This window comes from Lampetra fluviatilis, chromosome 38 (assembly GCF_964198595.1).
Source record: "Lampetra fluviatilis chromosome 38, kcLamFluv1.1, whole genome shotgun sequence".
In the NCBI taxonomy this organism is placed as follows: domain Eukaryota; kingdom Metazoa; phylum Chordata; class Hyperoartia; order Petromyzontiformes; family Petromyzontidae; genus Lampetra; species Lampetra fluviatilis.
In genome coordinates this window covers 7,548,169-7,575,466 of record NC_136312.1, presented here as the reverse complement: position 1 = coordinate 7,575,466, position 27,298 = coordinate 7,548,169, and the positions used below count along the sequence as shown (strand labels likewise).

The following is a 27,298-nucleotide window of genomic DNA, read 5'->3' as shown; positions in this document are numbered from 1 at the left end:
TTTTTTCGGTAAAGTCACGCGGGTATAAAATAAAATAAATCCCCTCTCGTCTGTAAGCGATATCGCACGTGCTTGGAGTCACGTGCACTCCTTGAAGTGACTTAGGTCACCCATAGAAATCCCTCCCCTTCGACTCTGGGCAGGTAAAGGGAGCGACAAGGGACGCGTCGAGTTGACGGAGGAGCAAGCGCGCCATGAAGCCATTGCTGCTGTTCTCCCTCGCCTCGATTGTCATCGCCTCCTCGTTAACGTCGTTCTGCGAAGGCTCGCTCAGCCAGGGTGAGGCGATCATCCACGGCGTCGTGTGTAGCCGCCACTCGCGTCGCGACCATCACAGTAGTCGGTGTGATCGCTTCCGCAACATCACAACCCACACGGTTTACCCTGTATTTTTGTACAGGGAAATTGAGGTTTCAGGTCCATACGGCGTACAGACGTTTTCATACTGGCAACATATTTGTTTGTCTATTTGTGTGTGTTTCTCCCTTGTGATGGGACTTTGTGGGATGAACGTTGAGATTTGTAAGAGGGCACGGGGTGGCCAATAAGGTGTGAATTGACCTGTAATAAGTGAGGGCACTGATAATGGGTTGACAGGTAATCACACAACACATCACAACCATCACGCAGTATTCAGTGGAATCACACCGCAAACCACAACAGAGTTTTGCTGTGGCTCTGTGGTTCATATTTCGGTGACACATTTACGGCTGACAGACTGGATAGAATCACGGCCAGAATTAAAATGTACGATAAATCAATGGTTAAGGCAAATAGCCAGTACTGCGTGATAGGGTTTGACTTGAAGTTGAGGCCACGCTTAACGTGAAGGGTTTGGGCTCTGGCTCCTGTTGTGGGATTCTGTTTGGCTTTGTTCCTGAGCACTGTTGAATTAAACGTCAGCTTCAATCGCTAACTTCGCGACTCCAATTTCCTCCAAATAGTTTTCACACACGCACATATATATCTGCGCTCTGAGTCATTTGCTACGCTCTCTGGCGCGCTTTGAGAAGTCTAAGTTGTTGTTTTTGACGCATTCACAGCCATGCGGAGCCTGTGTCCGTATCTGAACGTCCCCCTGTCTCCCCCTGTGCCTCCAATCTTCTATGTTGCCAGCATAGCCCCACTGCATTATACATTCGTAGTTCAATTTACAAACGTACGTACACAGTGGCTATGAACCTAAGTGCTGTTGTACTGCGTTGCCTGTGTGCTTGTCGGTGTGAGTGGGGATCGGTAGTGTCGCAGTTGGCGCGCTGCGCTACGAACCCGGCGACCCGAGTTCGATTCCAGTTCACGGCCAACACCAGTGATAGCGATTGTCTGAACCGGTCTGGGCCTCCACTAGGTCGACTCAGTCTTAAACGAGTACCTGGTGCGGTAAAAAAAACGTCGCCACTATGGAGACAAAGGCGGCCGGGCGTGGAGTTGGCCACCCGCCCTCCTGTGCTGTGCCGGCCTTCATAGGTGCTCGCTAACAGCACTTGCTCCAACAGTCTGTTCAGGCTATACGGGGGATCTCTATGTGTTTTTGTCTTTGTGTGGTTATTCACGAGCCCTATGGTTTCGGTTCCGCCTATCAGTTTGAATCGGGGACTTTCCATGCCTCGCCCATACAGCGTAATCCATTTATAGATACCTCAATATCTTGGGGGTGGTAAAAATCTCAAGAGAAACCCGACATTCTAACACAAAGCATTTACACGTCTCGCGCCAATCTGAATGCACTTCTTAAATCTTAAAGCAATATGTTGATTTGATTTGTCTAACATCGCTGGTGTGGTTTGCTTGATTCAAGGGGGAGCTATGGGTTGTGTAAAATAAAACTTTTTATTTGTATAAAATATAACTTTTAATTTGTATGTGAAAATACGGTTATATGAAGGAGACATTAATTCTGTTATGATGGGTTTTGCTATTTTGTATTGTTGCATATATTCCCAACAACGACGCTCGTGATTATTGATACGTGATATATGATATAAAGTTTGCATTCACCTACGGGCCATATCTTGCCAATAACATCTCGTAATTCACCAGCATTGATTCAAGCAAGCCTGACTGTTGATGAGACGCCGTATGTCGGATCCAGTGGAACGTTTGCTTGTCCTGACTCAATGCTGCTGAAATGATGCATTCCCAGAAGGCCGTGGCCCTCATGGATTGTGTAAAAAAAGTATAAAGGAGTCTGCTTATCCAATCATTAGAATTAAGTTGGAAATCTATCAATGGGTCTCTGTATTACAGGCACGTAAAGATTATCATGGGCAGCAGAGTTCAGTGTAGAAACATGCAAATCTTGGACCGTACTTCCATGCTGCTACTTTTGTGCTTCATACTGTCACCAACTCGCAATGACCAACGTGGTGATGTATGGTCAAATAACCACCACAGTTAATACGATGACAAAAAGGGCTCTCTGTATGTAAATGGTTCCCCATCCTTCCTCCCCTATTCCCCCACCACACCACAGCTTTATTAATCGTCATGATATGCGGGTCAAACGCAATTATCTTCTCGTTTTAAACGTTGTGTAATGCCTCGTTCGTGTTGTCTTATTCTGCCACGTTTGTTATTGTCCATCTGGTTTATTCTGACTGTCTTATTTGTACGATCTCTTCTTGTTTGGATTCAGCATCTATTTTGTAATCTCAATTTAGTTTTATTGTCTGCATGAAACTAAATTGTACTGTTTCTCCCATTTGTACTGTTTCTCCCATTTGTATTGTTTCTTCCATTTGTATTGTTTCTCTCATTTCTATTGTTTCTCGCATTTGTATGATTTCTCCCATTTGTATTGTTTCTCCTATTTCTATTGTTTCTTCCATTTGTTTTATTTATCCTATTTCTATTGTTTCTTCCATTTGTATTGTTTCTCCCATTTGTGTTGTTTCTACCATTTGCATTGTCCACCTGTCGTATTCCCTGTTGCACATTGATGTCGTGCGTATTGTCTCTCTCCTGTGTCGGGTATCATTTGTATCGTCGACCACTTTCGCTGTGTCTTATTTGGACGACAGTAACACCCAGATTTGCGTCTCCCCCCTTTCGCAAATACGTCGTCAGATTTGCGTCGTTATCCGTCGCCTTTCGGCCTTCACCTCCATCACCGTACCCTGTGAATCGCTTCGATTTACATCGTTTCAAAGTTCATCATCGCACATTTCAGGAACGCATCCCCAACTCAAGCCGGGTATTACTGTGTAATATTTTAATCAGTCCTTACAGGTATTGTGCAATGGATTGGTTCCCCTTTACATAACTCATTTATATGAATACACAACGCCAACTCTCATACATTGCCTCAGAGTCAACAGAATGCAGGACGTTATGGTGTCGCAACGTACAGCAGCCATGCATGATTATTGCAGGGTCCATTTGAATTAAGGGAAGCTTCAATTCATATCAGGCCTCTAAGAGAGTCTCTAGGTTTGGGATATTAGAGGGAGCGGGCCCACGATTACGTGAAACTGAGAGCATCCATTTGTAGCAACGCTCGATTTCCTCTTTTGTTATGCCTATGACTGAGTGCATGTCCATTTTAGACTCTTCTGGGTGTGTGTGTGTGGTCGTGCCTATATGGTAACTTGGTTCTCCCTTACAGGACATACTTTTATATGTCCAGCCAATTGGTACATTTAGGGTTTAATAGTTTTCCTAATTTGACCCAATTTAATGTAACACTTTACAATTATGCATGTATGTACGCTGAACTGTTTTCACACCGTATGTAGCTAATTGTGCTAATCGGAGGTGCGACTGAGAACATATGTTATTCTACATGCTCGATCACTGTGACTAGTCTGTGAGTATAACTGAAGTTTTGTCTGCAATATTTAATGTAAATAATTGTTCCTGTACAGCATCTAGACATGCTTATAGTATTAAGAAGCTAGATGAATCCGAATGATTACATTCTAACTTAACAGGTAGGTTTTAGCGCCAATATTATAATTTGTAATTAATATTTGGGTTAGGCCACTCGTCATGATCTAGCCAAATTAAAGTTGTATTACCTCCACCACTTAACATAGCCAAACACAATTCAATTGTTAAATGTACAAGCATATACCACACACATTATTATTATTATTTCAGTTCACCGGTAAGTTGAAGAACAATTATCGCAAACAAAAATAGCAATCAGAGAACAACATTTCGCTTGAAACTGCGCCAATCATCTTCAGGACAGAAGCCACGAAGTCAGAATAGATGTCAGTATCGTGTGAAATCATAAATCACGACTCATATCACAACCACAGTAACAACTATTCTGATTAAACTAGATCTCTACCATTACAAATCTATGTAATATTTCATTCTAATTTATCTGAGCTAATATAACTTTGAATAATTTGCCACGATAAATTAGAATAAAGTTGGCTTAACCCAAATATAAATTGGGCACCGCGGTGGCGAGATGTTAACGACCTTGCCTGGTATACAGGAGGTCGTGGGTTCGCTCCCAACCCTGACGCCTGCATTTTTGGAATTTGCATGTTCTCCCCGTGGTCACGTGAATTATTTTCCAGATACCTCCACATTTATAATCAACGTGCGTTTAGATCATTTATCTGCTATAAATTTCCACATGGTAAGTCACTTCATTGAGCTATCATTTGTGGCCAAGTCGTTTCTGAAAAAGGGCTATATAGGGCAGTGGGCCTCAGCTGGTAAAATAAAAAATAGTTTAAAGTTTAATTCTAAATGAAATCGTGTGGCTGGCAGGGCTGGCCTACTGGCGCATCCGTCACCGCATGCACGAGCTGCGACGCAGGCAGCAGCATGCGGAGCTGTGGGGGTCCGACCCTTCCTTGCAGGGGCCGGCCAGCAGCAGATTCATGAGCTTCCTGAGGAACGTAGAGCTAAAGCAGCCGCTCGACCACCTCGACCCGGCCTGCAACAAAACCTTCAAACAGGTGCTGCCTCCGCGCTCATTGCACATAAAGCGCTCGCCACATATGAACCGCAATGCCTTGCGTGATCTCATCAAGGAGCATAAACCATCACGCGAACTCTGGTCATCGTCGGAGCGGCAGAGTTTGGTTGGCTAACCATGGTGGCGGTGTGTGTTGGCTGCAGCGTGTCTGGGTGAACTCGCTGTTTTGGAAGCGGCCTCATGGCCCCGTCTTCCTCTACATCGGTGGGGAATCGGGCCTCAACTCTAACGACGTGTTTGTGGGTAAGGCAGCTCCTTTCTGACTTAACGGCGCAATAAATCAATATTTGTATGTGTAAACAAATGATCTGGTGTTGATGCTGCTGAGTTGGCAGTGGTGCACAAGCATGATTTACGACAACAAAAACTCAACACATTCGTCAATAACAACACTCAAACGGCGATGTATTAGGGAGTGGCCCTTTTTCATAGCACATTTTCAATTTACAAGGGCCACTACCAAAAGAGAAAAAGCCATTATCCGAAATGTAAAAAAAAATTGTCGAAGGCGAATATGTTCATTTTGAATTGTGCCTTTCACGATATGATAAAATAAATAAAACATTGTATTTAGTTGCATCATAAAAACGGATAAACGGCACGGAGTATCGACCTAACAAACGGCAAATTTGTGATGGCCTGGAGAAGATTATCGCTGTTGGGCCACGTCACTCAGATGGACCGTAAGAGATGGTGATGACTTGCGGAGACCTTCGGCCAGTGGTGAATAGATGAGGTCAATGATGATAAAATAAATGGGATGCATAAAATTTGCTGCACCGCCCTCTGCTGCCCACCACATAACCTCTAGCTCAACCCAGCCACAGATGAGTACCTGGTGTAGTGTTATGGGGGGAGACAAAGACGGCCGGGAGTGACGCTGGTCGCACCACCCAATGATGCATCGTGCCGGCATTAATAGGTGATCACTAACAGCACTTGATTCCAAGGGGTGTGACGATGAACAGGGATTTTTTTTCGTCTTGGCTGTTGTGTACACTTTTGCGCGTTCGCCCGCACTCTGTGCGCAGGCCAGCACGTACGGCTGGCGCAGAGCCATGGAGCTCTTCTGGTCGCCGCTGAGCACCGATTCTACGGCAAAAGCGTCAATGAAGAGGGGCTGTCGGACAAGAACCTGCGATACCTGACCATCAGCCAGGCGTGAGTCTCTTGCCAAGCACAGGAGTAGCACCATGAGTCCTTCGTACTTTGTTCCTGGTGCAAGGAATGAAATGAAGTTAACTCACTGTGGTCTTATCACTGTGTAGGAAGTTTGAATGCCGGTATCCCAGTATGTGGTGAATCTGAGTGTCCCCGGCATACTGGGGTTCCGTGAATCTGAATGCCAGTCACGCATGCGCATTTCGTGCGTGCGTGTTTCCAATGATGTGGGTCAAGGGGTGGGTTATTTTTTTGGGAAGGAGGGAATTTATTCACTGGATGAGCAGTCAACAATTTTATTCAAAGGAACATAGTACCCTAAAGCAAGAGTGGCCATCACAGTACCCAGCATGCAGAGTACCCAGAAAGACAACCAGGGGCACAACACTCAAAATGTCCACGCGGCCGGGTGCGCAAACTCATGCGCTCAGATGCTATCCTGTGGCCACCCCACAGCACCAACCCAGTGGGTTTGAGAGTGTTTCACAAATCTACGTGATCCGCCAAACCTTGCCTCCAAAACAGTGGATTCAGGGGTGTTGTGCCGCCACCACCACCGCGGCCGGCTGGCGCGTGTCCCCTGCGCAGGCTGGCGGATCTGGTGCGCGTGCACCGCTACGTGAGCGACGAGTTTGGCCTCAAGCAGGGCCACGCCTGGGTGTCGTTCGGAGGCTCCTACCCTGGCTCCCTCTCCGCCTGGTTCCGCCTCAAGGTGCGACACCGTACATCTTGTTTTATTATTTGTAATATTTATAAATGTATTTGTGTATGTTGAACTTCTTTCGCGTCGTACGGAGCCAACCACGCTCATCGGAGGTGCGGGGGGGAAGGAGGACAAAATGAGTACACTCGAAGCAGATTGTGGCTCGGCTCAGGTTCTGCAGTGGAAAAAAAAACTGCCCTGGCGACCCCGGAGCCGCGCCGGCCTGGCTCGGTTGTGCAGTGGAAAAGAGGTACTCGAGGGCTACGTGGAGAAATCTTTGCTGAAGAGCGTTGTTGCCTTCTGTGTCTGCAGCATCCCGAGCTGATCCACACTGCCGTTGCCTCGTCGGCGCCAGTTCAAGCTCAGTTGGACTACGCGGGGTATGATGAGGTGAGGCTCGCAGGCTCCCATGGCAGACACGATCAACAGTACCGCGGGGTGAAGCTAAAGGTGCAGGCGGGCAATCGCTCGCTCCCGCGCACTGCTGGCGGAAAGGCCTCTGCTGGAGGGAGTCTCAAGAGAGCCCCTCTAGAGGGTACGTGGCCTCCTCTTCCACGCTGGCCAGACTTATTGGAGAAGGTTGGAAATACCAGCACGCTACCCGATCACACTTCAGCTGCTAATCGACTCAAGATGGTGAACCCATTTATATATGCCGAGTGGACAGAAGTGTGTGGATTTAGAAAACTTGCACCATTGTTTGAATGGCCGTTGCTGGGAGATGGAATTAAACTGGCAGGAAATGCAGTATGCTACTTCATCACTGCAGCACCCCTTCACTCACAGTGTTACTGTTGGCGTTGATGAACATTTATGAGAATGGACAATATGGCGATGGTGGTGCATGCTTGTAATCCAGCACTGCGGGGGCGAGGGTTAATGTATTGCACACACGTTACGAAACTCTCTTCCCGTCGGCAACGAGGTGCCATACCCTGGCTCGCCAGGAGAGGGCAGTGTGTTTCCTCCTCGCTCAGGGTGCTCCTCTATAGAGGACCGCAGAGCTTGGGCAATTGTTGGTGCCGGCTCATCGCCTGGCCGCCTTACAGCTTGTCTGATACCTGGCACCTCTTAATTTCTCGCTCTACGAGAGTGAACGAATACTGTGTGCAAAAAATATTTTAAGTAATATCATGAATGCATTTTACTTTGTGGTTTTCCCCTCACCCTCAGGTTGTCGGGCAAAGTCTGCGGAATTCGATGGTCGGAGGATCTGACGAGGTAACACACACTCCTATCTTCTCCTGGGGGTGGTGGGGTGGGGGGGGGGGTTCTTGGTAATCTCAGGAACCTTGGGAACTGGTGCTGGTTTTCTGTTAACATTAGAGACCAGACCTGAGCCGTGCCACTATAGTATTAACCAGGGCGGTCATGATGCTTGAACCGCGAATCCCTGCAGCAAGTGAGAAACTGCGCTTCTTCTCGGCCGCGTCACTGCTCGACAGTGTGTGAGCAGCATGCGGGAGGGCTTTGAGCATCTGGATAAGCTCCTGGAGCAACGCAAGTACGAGGAAGTTCAGAACGACTTCGAGGCCTGTGGGAGCCTCCAGAAGGCCCGGGACCGCGCGACGTTCGTGGGCACCCTGGCGAGCGTGGTGATGGTGGCCGTGCAGTATGACGAGCTGGAATCCAAGCACAACATCGCGGAAGTGTGCGACAAGATGACAGACCGGACCGTGGGCGAGCCGTACCAGCGCCTTGCCCACCTCGCCAAGGTGCCACGTCGCATGGAGTTCACGCATTGATTCCTCCACCCATGTTGAGGACTCGGGTCCACCAGACTGACTGTTTCGTCTCATCCGCACTGTTATTCAACCACCACCGTCACACTGCAGGTCCCAACAAGACTCCCACCCACTCAACCACACACTCACCCACCCACTCACACATTCATCCACTCACCACACTGCAGGTCATAACAATACCCCCACTCACTCAACCACACACTCACTCACTCACCTGTTCACTCATCTACTCACTCACCACACTGCAGGTCACAACAACACACCCGCTCGCTCAACCACCCACTCACTCACCCACTCACTCATCCACTCATTATCCACACTGCAGGTCACAACAACACACTTGCTCACTCATCCACTCACTCGCCACACTGCAGGTCACAAGTCTTCTCATCTGCTGCTTTCCTCGCACTGCACCACTTTGTAAGTTCCTTCCCATCAAATTGTCTGCGCTCATGGCTATGCGCGCATATAATCCGGCACTTTGGATGTGAGGGTTGGTGGATCAAACACATTGGCGTGTTTTGTTTAAGTGACAAACCTTACTAATTGGCTGTGTCGGGTGGTGGCGGGTTTAATGACACATTTATATTTACGTGATCTAACGCAAAAAAAACCTGTTTTATGGATAATATTGGTCGCGAATGCCTACTTCGTGTTAAACTGACATTCGTGAAATTCCACGCGCCCACCTGTATGTGTTGAGGTCACGATCTCTTGGCTTGCCAGTGTATGATGGCAGGATAGCAAGTGGGTTAATTTACATCTACTCAGGGATGACCAGTTGACTCCGTCGCACGCGTGTGTTTTCTCCGGGTACTCCGGTGTGTCCTCCCACGTGAATAAACACTCATTAACGGAGCTGACCAAACATCCCAAGTAGAGGACCGCAGAGCTCGGGCAATCGTCGGCACCGGCTTTTCGCTGCCGCCTCGCTTCGTAGTTTCCCGCACCTCTGAACCATTCCGTCTCTCCGAGAGTGGACGAAAAACTGCGCACGTTACAAATTCAACAATCATCCTAAAACGTATTATTACACGCGTGGCTGCGCACGGCGGTATATGCTCGTCATCGCTCTCATGTCCCCTCTGCTGTGCCGCCGACGCTTTAGACGCACCTTCTGGACGACACCAAGACGTGCGTGCAAAGCTCGTACGACGAGTATCTGTTCGCGCTGCAGAACGAGGCCGCTGATCCTGAGCTCTCCGAAATGCGTCAGTGGTTCTTCCAGAAGTGCAGCGAGATCGGAGTGTGTGAGTACCCGCGATTGGTCGCTCGCACCACTGCCAGTTGAAGGGCCTCCTCTAGAGGCACTCTACACAGCGCACATCGAGAGTACTTTGGTCTACTCTGCCACGCTGGTCAGACATCTTGGAAAGAGATGGGAGCACCTACGACTTACTCTTTGTTTTTTTTCGGTAAAGTCACGAAAGTGAAAACAAAATAAAATAAAATAAATATATATTTTGTTTTCACCTACGTGACTTTTCCGAAAAATCCCTTGCAGTCACGAAAACTTCAAATCTAGAATTCACCCATGAATTATCCCATAACACTTAATCTGACATTCGACTGAACTGCGGTGTATCCATTTACACTGCTGGATGGACAAAGGTTGGTAAGAATGTATGAAACTTGCACCATTGGTAATTATAGGTGCTCTCTAACCGCACTTGCCGCTACAGTCATAGTAAGGCTATCGGGCATCCGGACATCGTGCCGGTCATACGACCCCACATTATGCCATGCTGACCTTCCTAAACAGGTGACAAAATAAATGACCAACATTGCATATCTATCCCTTTACGTGAAGAAAATGTTTAATTTTTTGACGCATATCATCAATCAGAGGATATTGTCTGATTATGTATTTTGTTACTCATTCTTTACAACTATGCGAATGTATATCATGTAATAATCCTTAATAAGTGCTTTCTAACAGCACTTGCCTGTACAGTCGATAAGGCTATCTGGGGAATCTTTGTGTTTGTGTGGGGAGAGCGGAAGTGTAGCGGTTAGTGCACTGCGATCGGAAACCAGTAACAGCAGTGAAAATTTTAACCAGTCCTGGGCCATCCCTAGATCGACTCAGCCTCAAAATGAGTACCTGGTGTTGTGTGTAATTATATTACCAACACTGTGGAGAGAAAGGCAGCCAGACATGGTTTGCTAGCCACACCACCGCTTAGTGTGCCGTGCGCCGTGCCAGCGTCCATAGGTGGTTCGCTAACAGCACTTGCTCCAGCGTCGCGGTGGCAAGATGTTAACTACCTCGCCTGGTATACAGGAGGTCGTGGGTTCGATCCTGATCCTGACCGTGACTCCTGTATATTGCATGTTCTCCCCGTGGTCACGTGGATTTTTCTCCGGTTCCTCCAGTTATTACCTCCACATTGAGAATCAACGTGCATTTAGAGTATTTGGTTGCTATAAATTTCCACGTGATAAGTCACTTCGTTGAGCTGTCATTTATGGCCAAGTCGTTTCTGAAAAAGAGCTATATAAGTCAGTGGGCCTCACCTGGTAAAATCAAAATAGTTTATAGTTTAATTATGAATGAAATTGTGGAGCTGGCAGGGCTGTCCTACTGGCACATGCATCACCGCGTGCACAAGCGATGACGCAAGCAGCACGCAGAGCTGTGGTGGTCCGAACCCCTCCCTGCAGTGATAAGCCACTTCAGTGGGCTATCATTTGTGGCCAGATCGCTTCTGAAAAAGAGCTATACAGTGCCCGATCAAATAAAAATAGTGTAGTGTAATCTTGATTTGAAGCTTTCGCGACTGCAGGAATCCTTACTCTTTGGTTCTTTCGGTAAAGTCACGTAGGTAGAAAAATAATTAGATCACAACACAAGCAATCGTCATCAGGTGGGACAACCACAGCAACAAAAAAACTGCTGAAGTAGGAGAGATCTGCCGTGGCACGAGGTTATATAGGCCTCGGCAGTAGGGGGGGGAGGGGGCGGGGCAGAAAGTGGACCTCGCGGAAGCATTTGAGAGAATTGGCTGCAGGGGGGGGAGAGAAGGGGGGGAGGAGGAGGAGGAGGGGGCAGAAAGTGGACCCCGCAGCAGCACCCGAGTCACTGGAGTAAAGTGGACCACCGCGGCAGCACTAGAGAGATCGGCTGCAGTGGGGGAGAGATTGGCTGCAGGGGATGAGAGTGTAGTGTAATGTGTAGCAGCCTGTTAAGACTATATGGCGGGGAACCTTTGTCTCTGTGTGCGCATCCAGTCCAGTCGTGCTACCCGGAGCGGGGCTGCCCGTTCTCGCGTCTGCTCACGCTGGAGGCCGACGTGGACGTGTGCGTGCGCGTCTTCGGCCTGTCGCTCCAGGACGTCTCCCGTGGCGTCGACAGCACGAACCGCGTGTACGGAGCCAACCGCCCCAACGGCACCAGAGTCATCTTCGTGAACGGTGACTCTCTCTCGGCTTTGTCGTAGCGCCGTTTCCACCGACGCCTCCGAGCCGAGCCGTCCCCGGAGGCCTTCGTAGGTTGCTGGTGTGTTTTTTTTCCCACACCGGATGTGCTTTGTGCTCCAAAGCCAATGCGGTCAAATTAGATTTTTTTTTTTCAGCCCAACTGTTTTTTGGAAGAGGATTAATCTCATGTTATCAAACAGGCTGGGGACTGACCTCTTTGAAGGAGTATGAACTCAGAACTGATTTTTGTATTCAGTTTGTTGTCCTTCCCCCGCACCTCTGATTACCACGGCTGGCTTTGTATGGTGCGAAAGAAGTTCAACATACATACATACAACGAACATATAAAGTAGTGCCGCGGAAACGTGCCAGACAGCGCAGCAAATAAATAGCCTTTGTGCGATCACCCTTCATCTCTCGGTTATGATGAATGGAATACTACATGTCGTCAAAACCTAAAAATATATATATTTAGCGTTCCCCAACATACTTATGGCTTCCTTCCACTGTACAATGAACCCGCACCGGGGCCATGCTGAGCCAGCCCCTGGCATGGCTCACATTTGTTTTTTCCACTGCAGAAGCCGAGCCACGCCGCTGATGCCACACGCAAATAAACCGCGTCAGTGTTGTCGATTAACGCCACATACAATGAACGCAGCATTAGCTCAACTGCAGGCTTTGCTTGACCCCGACTCTAATATATTCTGAGGCACAGAGTTTCATGGCTTAGTTCTGGCTCGGCTCGGCAAATGGCTCGGATGTGCCAGTGGACAACGGGGTATTGACCTCCGTCACCATGATGATGATGATGTTCGATTGTTTATGGGCAGTTAAAATACCCCTAAATGAATTGTGTAATGACTTTAACTTTTATTTTCTGATTCCTAACAGTTGGCCCAACTTTTTTGACGTCCACGCAGATGCTCCTGGTGTGTCTGTTGTTGGCAATTTATGTTTGCTGGTGATTATAATGCGCACCTCAGGGTATATTAACACATGTTATTTGCAAGTTGAGCAGTATTCAATTATTATTTTGTAAAAAAAAAAAACGTTGGAGAACAGATGGTTTCCACTTGGGAATATAATTAAAGTCTGCTACTGACAGGAAGAGATGTTGACTCGGTGTAATGATTAACGCACTGGAGTTGTGGCGATGGTTAGAAATGATGATCGCGATGTTTGACAATGATGATGATGTTGGTGAAGTTGGTGATGGTGGTGATGATCATGATGGTTGTGTTTATGACGACGGTGGTGGCAATGGTGACGACGATGATGGTGGTGCTGACGATGGTTGTGACGACGCGGTGTTGACGACAACGCCGATGCGGCCTCCAGGTGACATCGATCCGTGGCACAAGCTGAGCGTGCTCAAGTCGCTGTCTCCGTTGCTCCCCGCGATCGTCATCAACGGCACGTCCCACTGCGCCGACATGGAGACGCCCAAGATGAATGACATCTACGCGCTACGTCACGCCAGACAGGTGTGCATGCCACCCAGGTGTAGACGCAACACCCAGGTGTATGCATCACACAGTTGTGTACATCTCACAGTTGTGTACATCACACACAGGTATACACATATCACACAGTTGTATACATATAACACGGGTACACACGTAATACAGCTACACCACAGATATTCCCTACATCTCAAAATTATACTATCCTACACGTGAACTCTGTATGTCTGTTACGAGGTATTTAGGTAATCGAGCTATTCAGTACCCATGACAACGGACTCCCAGACTGGTTGCCATTGGGGTTTTTAGACCGTGGATTGTTGAGGAAGAGTATTCTATTGAGGACTGCATACTATAGACTGACAGATTTGTCTCTGACAGTGGGGGTCTCTCTGGACCACTGGTTCTTAACCTTTACTGCAGCCTTGCACACCTGTGGTTCTCAATCGGTTAAACCTGTATAATATTAATACATACATAGGTTTCATGAAAACAAAGTAGTTGTACTTGCATGCCCGTGTTTTCAGTTTTTCAGTTTAATTTATTAGGTATAGCCCTGTGAGGCATTCGGCTCTTGAATCGGGTGCAACCGCAACAAACAAAAAACAAAAACATGAACAAGAAAACATCTTAAAGTGACTATGTGACTATGTGCAAACAGAAAATTCAAGAAAAGACAGCAAAATATTGCAGAAAAAGCACCGTACACCAACGCTGTGTGTAAAAATCCCAGTGGGATGCAAGTCAAACAACAACAACAACCACAAGACAACTTAGATTAAGGCCATCAGTCTTACTCCGTACTCCAGCAAACAAACATGGCCAAACCAAAAAACTTTTCGAAGTCACCAAAATATAGCCATAAAAGCAATGTAACAGTGATCATAGGAACTGTGACCGAATTTTCACAATAAACGACATTAACAACATGTACCACCAAACCCTACAGCCATAGCTGGCTGCATGAGTGTTTAATTTGTGTTTCTAATGATTTACGTTAGAAAAATATCTGCCCATGTCTACGCACCCCCAGATATGGCATCCCGCACAGCCAAAGGGTGCGTGCACCCCAGGTTAAGATCCAGTGCTCTAGATTTTCGACTAATAGACTGGCCTCTGGTGGCATATGTAGGCAGTAGATTGACAGACTAGTTTCTGGTGAGTAGGCAAGTATTTATTATGCCAGTTAGTTAATATTTAATGACCCTATTAAAAGATGACATGTCTCTGGTGTGTGTTCTGGATTGTCACTACGGTGCCATAATGACGCGCCTTGATCGTGTCCTCCCCCCCCCCCCCCGACTGTCCACGTGTGCAGGAGATCGAGAAGCAGATCGTCCAGTGGCTGCAGTGACGTCAGGGATAAGGGACTCCACTCGACAGCGTGGGAAATGGTGCATCGGCGAATAAACAACACACTCACCCGACACCCATCCCATTCAACACTCAACCCAACATCCATCCCATTCAACACTAAACCTGACCCTCATCCCACTCAACACTCAAACTGACCCTCATCCCACTCAACACTCAACCTGACACTAATCCCATTCAACACTCAACCTGACACCCATCCCATTCAACGCTCAACCTGACACTAATCCCATTCAACACTCAACCTGACACTTATTTCATTCAACAGTCAACCTGACACTAATCCCATTCAACACTCAACCTGACACCCATCCCATTCAACACTCAATCCGACACCTATCCCATTCAACACTCAACCTGACACTAATCCCATTCAACACTCAACCTGACACTTATTTCATTCAACAGTCAACCTGACACTCATCCCATTCAACACACAACCTGACACTCATCCCATTCAACACTCAACCTGACACTCATCCCATTCAACACTAAACCTGACACTAATCCCATTCAACACTCAACCTGGCACTCATCCCACTCAACTCTCAACCTGACACTCATCCCATTCAACACTCAACCTGACACTCATCCCATTCAACACTCAACACGACACCCATCCCATTTAACACTCAAACTGACCCTCATCCCACTCAACACTCAACCTGACACCCATCCCACTCAACACTCAACCTGACACTCATCCCATTCAACACTCAACCTGACCCTCATCCCATTCAACAATCAACCTGACCCTCATCCCATTCAACACTCAACCTGACCCTCATCCCATTCAACACTCAACCTGACCCTCATCCCATTCAACACTCAACCTGACACCCATCCCATTCAACACTCAAACTGACCCTCATCCCATTCAACACTCAACCCGACCCTCATCCCATTCAACACTCAAACTGACCCTCATCCCATTCAACACTCAACCTGACACCCATCCCATTCAACACTAAACTTGACACCCATCCCATTCAACACTCAACCTGGCACTCAACCCACTCAACACTCAACCTGACACTTATTTCATTCAACAGTTAACCCAACATCCATCCCATTCAACACTTAACCAAAAACGCATCCCATTCAACAATGAGCTCAACACCTATACAATTAAATACTCATCCCATTCAATATGCAATCCGACATGCATCCCGTTAACTCTCAATCCATTCAACTCTCAAACCATTCAAAACTCAACCCGTTCAATGCATGAAATATATCCTATACTGTCCTTCGCGTAAACACTTGCACTTTGAGGGGGAGAGAGCGGATTTAAATAAATGATTGTATTATTTTCTGTTAACTTTTGGTATTATGGATGTGGGGCGGGGTGGGGGGGAGACTGTGTATGGTGGGGGTGGGGTGGGGGTCAGTCACCTCTTCAGTGACTCCACAAGCCAGTGGAGCAGTAGGCCCAGCTCAGGACGAGGTGATAGTGATGTCTGCTGTGCGTGCTCTTCACAGCTCTGTGTCTGGTTGCTGTCTTCTTTTGCACACTCTTTTTTTAACTCTTTAAAATCTTCTGCAACGCTTTTTTTCACGAAGCGCTTTGAGATGCCCTTGGTGCAGGAATGCAAAGCCTGCACGTGATTTATCTTTACATTTTTAACGCTCCTGATTTTAATGCGATAATTGTGATTCGTGCGTGGTCATTTTTGACAACTTTTGAACAATATTTTTCCATGTCAACGTTTTCATTCCGTTAGTGGAACTCGTTGCTGTTTACCAGGGTAAATCTCAATGTTTTTACGAGACAATCAACACCGTCATCAGCCATGATCAATCCACTGCTGGATGAAGGTCTCTCCGAGTTTATATCGCGCACTGATTTATAACGACTCCTCGTGTGCTGTACATGTCGTATCAATATTGTGTGAGAGAGATGGCTCCGCATGTTGAAAGGTGGAGCCTTTAACGTTTCAATGCATGTGTGAGGAATGGTGGGAGACGCGCAGAGGGTTTTAAATCAAATAAAAGTTTTATCTTTTTCATTCTCCCCAGTTTTCTTTGTGGGGTGTGATGGGGGGGTATCTATCAAAGGATCTCGCTGTGTAATATTGTTTTCGTTGTTGTGAATTGTACGTAATGTTTTGTGCCGTTGCGTGACTTATTTGCATCTACGTATATAGCCTCTATATATCGCCCCTCCCGATTAGCACGGTTGGCTACGTACGGCGTGAAAGAAGTTCAACATACACATTGCTATTCTTGGTTCTTTCGGTAAAGTTGCTTGTGTTGCAATCGAAACGTCGTGAGAATTTTATTGTTTTATTTTTATTATTTTATTATTTCCCTTCTACGTGACCTTACCGAAAGAACCAAGAATATTAATCCCTGCAGTCACGAAAGCTTTAAATCGAAATTTATACACATCGTTGTTTACTGTGCACGATGGTCAACAATGATACCGGGAGTGGCAGCCGAGGATTGGAACAGAATGAGAATGTATTTAATGTATGCCGGAGGTATCCGATGAGCCATGAAGCTCCTTGTCACAGATGTCCAGTTGGAACGCCCCCTGCGAGTACGTCCGTCGAGGAAATGGAGCGATGAAATCGACGTGCGAGTGCTGGGTGCATTATTTCATCGCAGGATGACGAGAGGTGGCAGCTCCTGATGACGATCGCTTGTGTTGTGATTGAAACGTAATTTTTTTTTGTTATTTTGTGTTATTTTCTTTCAACCTATTTACGTGACTTTACCGAAAGACCCAAGTAAAAAGAGAGAGTTCACTTTAGTGGAGGCGCTTTTGTCAGCAGCAACGTGAGCCTACAATTTCAGGGCTGCACCCAGTGCCGTATTAAGCAAATGCAGGGCCTGTAGCGTATGTAATAAAGGGGCCCTATATTAAAAAACACAAATATTTAAACACTAATTTTTTATTTGCATAGTAAAGTAATTATATTCTTTCATTTGCTACACAGCCAGATAATACGACAAATCGCGAAACTTAAACAAGTTGAAGGCAATATAGTGCTATAGGAATAGAGCAAGGGGCCGTCCATAAATGACGTCACGCACCTGGGGGGGGGGGGTCAGACATTTGTGACGATGTGTGACGAGGGGGGTGGGGTTTGAGAAATGTGACGTCACATCAAAACGCGCAACTTTAAATAAATATAGACAACACGTTCTACTTAATTAAATAGACTTTTAATAAATGATTTCTCCTACAACATCAGAGTGCAGCGCCAAATTAAATACGCACTAGAATGACAATAGTTTAAAGCGATTTGAAGCATGTTTTTTTTGGGGGGGGGGGGGGGGCAGAGCTTTGTGACGTCATATTTGAGGGGGGGGTCTGACTTTTTGTGACGCCGTGTGACGAGGGGGGGGGGGTCAAAACTTGTCCAAAATCGCGTGACGTCATTTATGGACGGCCCCCAAGTGCAGAATCACTGAAACGGAATTGATAGCTTGAAAGCATTGTGCGGGGCCCTTGAAAGTGTGGGGCCCGTAGCATATGTAGCTACTTTTGCTACTACGATAATCCGGCACTGGCTGCAACTTTACCGCCCACAGTATTGTGCACCTTGTGTAGGCGCCGCGGTGGCGAGATGTTAACTCCCTCGCCTGGTATGCAGGTGGTCTTGGGTTCGCTCCAGACCCTGACGCCTGCTGCTGTATATTTGGAGTTTTCTTGTCTCTCCACGTGGTCGCGTGGATTTTTTCCCCTCCACATTATAAAAAACGCGTTTAGAGTATCTGGCTGCTATGAATATCCACGTGATAAGCCACTTCGTTGAGCTATCATTTGTGGCCAGGTCGCTTCTGAAAAAGAGCTGTATAGTGGGCCTTAGCATTTCCCATGAATATGCTAAATTCCTGTTGATATGCACATTATTTTTGTTAAGGCGCTCTTCTTCCACCTCCAACCCAGCTTATATATAAGCTCCTAGCTTGGCAGTGTCTCATTCTTCACCTGAAGACGGCTGCTTGCGTTGTAGCCGAAACGTCGTGAGAATTATTTTATTATGTTTTATTTTTATTATTTTATTACTTCCCTTCTACGTGACTTTACCGAAAGGACCAAGAAGATGAATCCCTGCAGTCACGAAAGCTTTAAATCGAAAAATAAAACATAGTTTAGTTTTCGTTCAATACTCTCTGGTTCTTTCGGTAAAGTTACGTGACTTTTGTTTGATTGATTTGAAGCTAGTTTAATAAACAAAGTAGTTGTGACCCGGTGATATCACCAGAGGGCGCTATTGCACATAACTAAACGGCAGTGGTGACGCTTGTGCCTCACAACAAGAAGAACCTGGGTTCGATTCCTGACAAGGGGACTTTTCCGTGCGGAGTTTATATGTTCTCTCCCCCTGTTCCACATGAGCTTCCTCCGGGTTATGCAGACCATGCAGGTCTATTGATCAAGATTCCGGCTGCATCCATGCAACTGTTGGCCTTCTTGAGCACTGAGGGTGGACACTGGGCTCTTAGTACGTGTAAGATTTTCTGAGGCAAAGGTGATCATGGTAATTAGCAATGGAGCACCTGTGATTGAACTCTATGTCACGGTAGGAGGACAGAAGGTATAGGTGGTAGGTGAATGTGTGCTGAGCCATTGATGCCTCCTTTCCTCGTTGCAAGGCCCGCGCGGGCCACCGGCAGCCCATAGTGGCCTTTAGTGCGGCTCCTCGTGGCCTTTAGTGCGGCCCCTGACGTGCGCTCCAACAATACACAACATATGAAAACACCACCCCCAGCGTGCTGTCAAACCCCAACGGTTTCAAACGTGTAACAGCTCTCACACTGAAGTCACCCCCACCTCCTCCTTCTGAAAATGAGTGAAGAACACTGCCCCACACAGCTGTCTATTTATTACGGTCAGGGTGGGGAGATCGTTGTGGTCTGTCGCATTGTCCTCTGTCGCCTCAGCAATGAACACGGTGACCTGAGGGACACAACACGCATGACGGAGGGAGAGGGCCCCAAAGTGACCACGGGCCAAGGTCGGCACGACTCAAATGCTACGAGTGTCTGCCACAGGCAGTATCCACCGTGTGTATACATTTGAGTGTGTGTACACGGTACACATCTTGACGCGAAAGATTTTGCCTCGTCCTTGGCTAACAAATCCGTGAAGGTAGGTGGGAGGGGGTGACCCCTTCTCCCCCACACTTCCTCCTTTGAGACCCAGAAATGTGTAATTTTATTGATATTTTCCCAATAGGAAAATTAAGTAATGTTAATGAATTAATTAATGTATTGAGCCGTATTGAACAAATTAAAGAGATGAAAAACTTCTGGACACTGCCTCTCCGTCCGTCCCTTCCCTTGGGAAGTTTATCGATCCGCCCGTGTGGCCGATGGTCCAGAATAATAGCGGAGCGGCAGCCGAGGGATGGAACGCGCACGCTCCCGAAATCACGTCCCTCCCAGGAGACGGAGCGATGAAATCCGCGCGCGTTGCACCACTGCATCCATCGAGGTGGATTATTCCATCATCGCGGGTTGGCGAGCGGTGAGTGGTGGCGGCCGCTTGCGGGGAGGTAGGTTTTTAATCCAGCAGTGGATTGACCACACGGCTGATTTTGATGGTGGTGGTGAACAGGTGGTGGTGGTGGGTGGGCGTGATGCGGGATGAGAAGCAGCGAGGAAGCGTGGTGGCTCCGAGCAATGTTGACGTCACTCGCTTTAGCGGGGATCGGGGGGAGGGGTATGGGTTTGGGGTTAAGGGAGCGGTGGTGCCACCGTTGTGCAACGCGATTCGCACGCACGCGCGCGCGCCTGCGCGTCTCCCGGAGGAATCACGGAGCCTACGCCACAACCACAGTCTGAACCACCAACACCGACCACTACAACCGCAACATCATCCATCATCAAATAATAAGTCCACGTGAGCCAGAGACGAACAGCAGCAGCAACAGAGCGAGATGGAGACGTGAACAGCATCGGGCATCTCTCTCTCTCGCTCCCGACAACAGCGGCGCTTCAGTGTGGTGGGGACCGCGGCTCTCACCACCAAATCCCGGGATACGTTATCATCAACAACAATAACAACAACGTCGTCGTTGTTGTTGTCCTTCTGGTCGCCATCATAATCGTCGTCATCATCGCGCTGTGTTGAGCAAACGGAGGCAGGTGGCGGTGCCTGGAGACGAGGTGAATACGGGAGGAGGACGAGGAGGAGATTTGAAAGGTGACCACAAGAAAGAGTTGGGGGGGGGGGAGAGACGTTGACTGAGGAGGTGACCGGAGGCAAGGATGACGAGGTGTAATTGAAAGGTGGTGACGAGGAGAAAGAGTTGGGGGGAGACGTTGGCCGTTGGCTGACGAGGAGACCACAGACAGAATGACGAGGGGAATTGAAAGGTGGTGACGAGGAGAAAGAGTTGGGGGGGGGGGAGACGGTGATTGAGGAGGTGACCGGAGGCAAGAATGACGAGGGGAATTGATATGTGGTGACGAAGAGAAAGAGTTGGGGGGAGACGTTGACTGAGGAGGTGACCGGAGGCAAGGATGACGAGGTGTAATTGAAAGGTGGTGGCCAGGGAGGAGGTGACCACGGGTGAGGAGTATGAGGAAGATATATTGCCAGAAAGAGGAGGAGGTAGAGGAGGTGATGGACGAGTGCTGGACGAGCAGGGGGATATTCGGCGATTTGGGGTTGGAGGGAGGTGATGTGGAAGACGCGAGCAGGGAGGAGAATGACGAGGTGACGATTAGGAAGCAGCTGAGAGAGGCGATGAGAGTGAGGAGGCACGCGATTGAGAGCAGAGAGGACGAAGTGATGACCAAGGGGAGTAGGTGAAGGTGACGCGATGTAAGCCACGAGAGCAAGGGAGGATGCTAAATCCCACCAGCTGAGTAGCTGTCGGAGTGAGAGAGTTGTGTGTGTGTGGGGGGGGAGGTGTGAAGGACGATTTGGGTTGAGTTCTTCAAGTTCCTTTTGTGAACCGGGGTGACAGCTCGCGAGACCAGAGTTGAGCCTCGTCTGCAAGAGTGACGTGTTGCTCGGCTCGGCTGATGTTGGTTGTGGTGCTCAAGGTGGTTGGCAGCGGCGGTGGTGGTGGTGGTGGTGGAGGCCCTTGCCAGTGCCATGGGATGCTCGCTGAGCGCCGAGGAGCGAGCCGCGGCCCAGCGATCGCGTCTCATCGACCGCGGACTCAAGGACGCGCGACACCGCTCGGCACGGGAGGTCAAGCTGCTGCTCCTGGGTGAGAGTGCGCCACGGCGGAGTCGCGGTCCATTGTGGTCACCAAGCACGGACAGAAAAAATACAGCCACAAAGACAGACAGAACTCTAGCCACAAGCACAGGCAGAACTACAGAAACAACACAAAGCGACAGCCACAATCGCAGACAGAAATATAGCCACAAACACAGGCAGAAATACAGCCACAAAGACAGACAGAACTCTAGCCACAAGCACAGGCAAAACTACAAACACAAACAGAGCCTCAGCCACAAACACAACCAGAGCTACAGCCACAAACACAGACAAAGCTACAGTCAAAAGCACAGACAGAAATACAGCCACAAGCACAGACAGCACAAACGGTCACATGCACGGACATAACTACAAGCACAGACAGCTACAGCCACAAACACAGATAAGGCTATAGTCACATGCACATCCAGAGCTGGAACTACAAACTCAAACATAAATACAATGCACAATCTCAAATACAACCATAGCAACAGCCACAACCCAGAGCTTCGACCGTAACTACATCCAAAAGCACAACAACCACCACTACCACCACAGCTATAACCACAGCAGAGAGCCTCCATCACAACCCCAGCCACAACCACAATCCACACCCTCAACTACAACCACAGAACAGTCACAGCCACAACTACAACCACAGTAAAAAAAAGCACAACCTTAACTACAACCTAGAGCCACCACCGCAGCTACAGACCAGAGCCTCAACCACAACTACAGAGCTCAGCCTGAACCATAACCACAGGACACCCTCAACCACAACTACACGAGACGGCCTCACCCACAGCCACAGAACATAGCCTGAACCACAACCACAGCCACAGAACACAGTCTCAACCACAGCCACACGACACAGAACTACCGTCACAACCACAATCGTGTATTGTGGGGTTTCTATTTACACTCACCATACATTATCCTCCATGCATTTCTTTTGCTCTGATTCCTATTCACATCATTGTTGTACCCTAGATTTATTATTTGTTTCTTTTGTGGTTTTTGGTGACCCATGTTACTCTCGCAAATGCCACTCATCCTGGCCTCTTGAGTTATCCTCTGGCTCAAACTAAATTAACCTGAAACTGGAACCCAAACCACAGCCATGCATTAACGTCCGAACAAGCGTGCATTGATCTTGCAACCCAACGACACAACTGCACGTTAACAGCAGCCAATTGTTAAACCCAAGCACTTCATTTTATTTTCACGATTGGGCCTTTAACCGCACGCATTTGCAGCTTTAACTTGTTGTGCTTAAGGGTCAAAGTCCCAGGGAGCTCCAAAGTGTGCATGTGTTACTGTCACAGTGTTTGGCTGTGATTTTTCTACAGAGGGTGCCAATTAGCAAGCTGCATTGAAATGAACAAAACGCAGGCTCACGAGCCAATTATTTCCATGCCACCGTGAAACAAACTCTTGTGTCGCAGGATCCCTGCTGTGTGCCAGGTGTTGCCAAAACTCAGCGCCGCTGTGAGTCGGGGATTTATTTTTTAACCAAAATATATGGACCCAACATCTTTCAAATGGCCGAGAGCTACGAAACACCAAGCGGGTCACGGGGGGGGGCTGGGGGCTGTAACATGGTAGGGGGGGGGAACACGGACGGTACAAAATCTGCAAAAGCAGCAACAGCCCGGGGAGACACTCGCTTCTGTTGGCAGAGCCACATTACGAGCGCTCCCGTCTGCGCTCCCGCAGATTTTTTAATTCAAATCTGCACCGCCGACCGGCCCTGGAGACGTCTCGACTCTCCGCATCTCGGGGCCTGTTAAGCAAAGGTCATGATGCCCTTTGGCACAATGTCTCGTACGAGGAGCCGCTCACGCCCCAGAGTTGGGGTGCAGCGCACGAGGTGAGGGCGCGTGCGCGCGCTCCAGGGCTGGTCCACACGAGCTCTGCACGGGCATGAGACCTTGGGGAATTTAATTGATTCAATCACTCTTTTTGTACTCGGGCCAGGTGGCTTTGTTGACAAGGCAGTGAATCGGTTCTTTGTGTGCGTGAAGGATACCGTCAGTTCGGATCACAGGGGTTCATTGATAGGTCAATGACAATTTGTTCTCAACCAAAAAGCGATGTATGCATCGATTTAGCTTTGCCGAACAGCATGCTCGTTTTCTGTTATCTGTGTTGCATGCAAATGTTATGGTAATCGCCTGTTAATGTAATGTTAACGCGTCAACCGACAAGGCACAGGGAGAAGAACATTGTGAATGAAAACAGAATGAGACGAGCATCTGAATGAAAGTTTAAACAGTACAGAATACAGACCAGACAGGACTGATGAGGAGACGGGACAGAACTATGAAGCTAAACGATTTTTTTCTATTTTGCCAGGTAAGGCCCACTGAGCTATATAGCTCTTGTTCAAAAACGACCTGGCCACAAATGATAGCGGAATGAAGTGGCTTATGATGTGGACATTTTTATAGCAGCCAAACACTCTAAACGCATGTTTCTAAATGTGGTGGGGAACAACTAGAAGACCTGGAGAAAAATCCACGTGACCACGGGGAGAGAGAACATGCAGACTCCAAATATACAGGTGTCAGGGTTAGGATCGAACCCACTACTTCCTTATACCAGGCGAGGTAGTTAACATCTCGCCACCGCGGCGTCCCCAAGAATGTGTTAGGAATGTGACGGTGCATAGGAGACAGCAGAGGAGACGGCAATAAAAGAGAGACAAAAATACAGCATGGAGAATGAAATTGGACAAAAAAAATACATTTAAAATTAAAGGTGGAGCCCCGCCATGACTTGCTGGCGCAGTTGCTGACAGAAGCGGAGGGTGTTTTAGCATTCCTGTTGCACGCTGACTCGACGTCTCGGAATAGGTAGGAGCATACTCTTAAGTTTTTTCGGTAAAGTCACGTAGGTAAAAAATAAAATAAATAAAATAATTAAAGTAATAATATCAAGTGATACAGTAAATCTAGCTGTGACGGTCCCACCTGATGACGGAGACTTGTGTTGCCTCCGAAACGTCGTGATTTATTATTTTATTTTATTTCTATTATTACTTTTATTAAATTTATATTTCATTTTTTACCCACGTGACTTTACCGAAAAAACCTAAGAGTATGAATCCTTGCAGTCACGAAAGCTTCAAATATAGAATTAGGTAGGAGCACCCACAATTTTACCACACGCATGGCCTGCTCATTGACGTAACTGCGCGGCAACCAATTCATGCCGCTGGGTGGACTGAGGCGGTGGGACGGGTTTAAGAAACTTGCACCGTTGTTTTAACTGCCGCGCCGGGATGTCCTGGAAAGAACATTCTGCTTTGATAACATGAACGCACTCCCATTGGTTATTGTTGGGGGAGGGCGGAAAAACACTTGTATGCAGGAATAAAATCTCCACTATTTAGGGACGTGATACATCAAATCGCCCTGTGCCCAAATCACCCTCAATAATGCACATTATCTCGTCAAATATCAGAAAAACACTTTTATGCAGGAATAAAATCTCCACTATTTAGGGACGTGATACATGAAATCGCACTGTGCCCAAATCACCCTCAATAATGCACATTATCTCGTCAAATATCAGAAAAACACTTTTATGCAGGAATAAAATCTCCACTATTTAGGGACGTGATACATCAAATCGCCCTGTGCCCAAATCACCCTCAATAATGCACATTATCTCGTCAAATATCAGAAAAACACTTTTATGCAGGAATAAAATCTCCACTATTTAGGGACGTGATACATGAAATCGCACTGTGCCCAAATCACCCTCAATAATGCACATTATCTCGTCATTGCCTGGCGAGAGTCGGTTGGGCAACTGCCGTGCACAAACAGCCTGTCACGGGGTTGTGAAAATATATGGTGGGCAGCAGCAGAGAGCAGTGCAACAAAATGGGCTCATGTACTCCGCTCCTTCATCAACCGCGCATTCACTGGCGCGTTGAAGTTAGGCTCAAGTGACCTTCGTGACCCGCAGCAGGTTTTTCCGGCGAGGCCCTCACCCGGCAGTGGATTGAGTAAAGGAGCCCCCCCCCCCCCCCAGGTGCTTGATTGGGGGTGGCTACTCGCAGCATTGGGCCCCCGCGCTGGAGCCGCAGGATCACCCCCGTGGCCAGCGAGAGTTCTACTTTAACTTGTGTGGCCCACCACGGTCGGACGATAGATATTGCGATGATAATTCAAACGACATCCTGGGTAGGAATGGATCGGGTGCGTGATTGAGAAACCGCGTGGAAGAGATTTGTGTGGGTGGAGGTGAAAGCTGGGCTTGATGGAGGAAAAAATAAGAGTTGTTTAATTATGCAGTGTTAGGCGTGTTGGAATTTAATGGAATTTGATATACGGGGGCGTGTGAGGACGTTGAGGTTGAAACGTAGGTATATTGAGGTTAAAGTGAACAATGCCAAATCAAATAAACTTGACGTATTATGACAAGAATACAGCGCCGCCGCAAAGCACAACAACAACAACATTGAGATCAAGCATTGCACAGTACACAGTAGCGTTGTGGATCAGTTGGTGGAGATGCGGGGTTCTTTATTGTAAGAGAAATGAGTTTAAATCTTGGCCATAGCCGATTCATCACCTATCTTTTCATCTTCATCATCATTGTCAACCATGAACAATGATGTATGTCTTGACTTAAAGATTTCGTGACTGCAGGAATTCATATTCTTTGGGTCTTTCGCTAAATTCACATAGATAGGTTCAAAGAAAATAACAAAAAACTACGACCGCTTATGTTGCGATCGAAACGTCGTACTTTTTTGTTATTTTCTTTGAACCTATCTACGTGACTTTACCGAAAGACCCAAAGAATAGAAAAATGATTTATGTATGTTGAACTTATTTCGCACCGTAGGTAGCCATCCGTGCTAATCTGATGTACGGGGGAAGAACAACAAACTAAATACAAAAAAGCAGTTCTCAAAAAATTAGTTTTAAATCTAGATTTAAAAGTGCATAACTCCAGTGGCATCCTAATATCAGAAGGAGGAGCGTTCCAGACGGCCGCAGAAGCACATCTGTAAGCGTGCGATGCGGTGACCGTCTTTGTTCGATGTCTTACCAATTCCGCTATGAGGGTGGCCGGAGTTCGCGTGATGATTTACGCTCCTTGACCAGATCAGCAAGGTATTGTGATTCAATTGTGGCAAGCACTTTGTGTGTAATGAGCTCCTCAACGAGATCGATACAGATGGATGAAGGCCTCCAAAAGCCATCTCCATCTCTCGCGACCATTTATTAATGTAACATTAGCAAGCAAATTCAGAGTCGCACCCTTTACATGCCTTTTCCCCTCTACTGGCTTAAGAACACA

At 47.6% G+C, this 27,298-nt stretch overlaps 2 protein-coding genes across 2 annotated transcripts in view; both read left to right on the top strand.

Moving 5' to 3' along the window:
* The first annotated feature begins 159 nt into the window (after window positions 1-159).
* Window positions 160-16,136, top strand: LOC144945602 (thymus-specific serine protease-like). Its single transcript, XM_078874108.1, has 12 exons — window positions 160-279; window positions 4,729-4,919; window positions 5,083-5,182; window positions 5,971-6,100; window positions 6,689-6,812; window positions 7,116-7,193; window positions 7,977-8,024; window positions 8,249-8,518; window positions 9,657-9,798; window positions 11,780-11,962; window positions 13,310-13,455; window positions 14,753-16,136. The coding sequence occupies exons 1-12, from the start codon at window positions 195-197 to the stop codon at window positions 14,786-14,788; spliced, it is 1,533 nt and encodes a 510-aa protein (XP_078730234.1). The 5' UTR covers window positions 160-194; the 3' UTR covers window positions 14,789-16,136.
* Window positions 16,137-20,482: 4,346 nt separating this feature from the next.
* The window catches only part of LOC144945600 (guanine nucleotide-binding protein G(i) subunit alpha-2-like), a 45,715-nt gene continuing 38,899 nt past the window's right edge, over window positions 20,483-27,298 (top strand). The window contains exons 1-2 of the mRNA XM_078874098.1: window positions 20,483-20,968; window positions 21,817-21,986. Of these exons, the coding sequence (XP_078730224.1) occupies window positions 21,869-21,986 (118 nt within the window). The 5' untranslated portion in view covers window positions 20,483-20,968; window positions 21,817-21,868. The remainder of the gene's footprint in view (window positions 20,969-21,816; window positions 21,987-27,298) is intronic.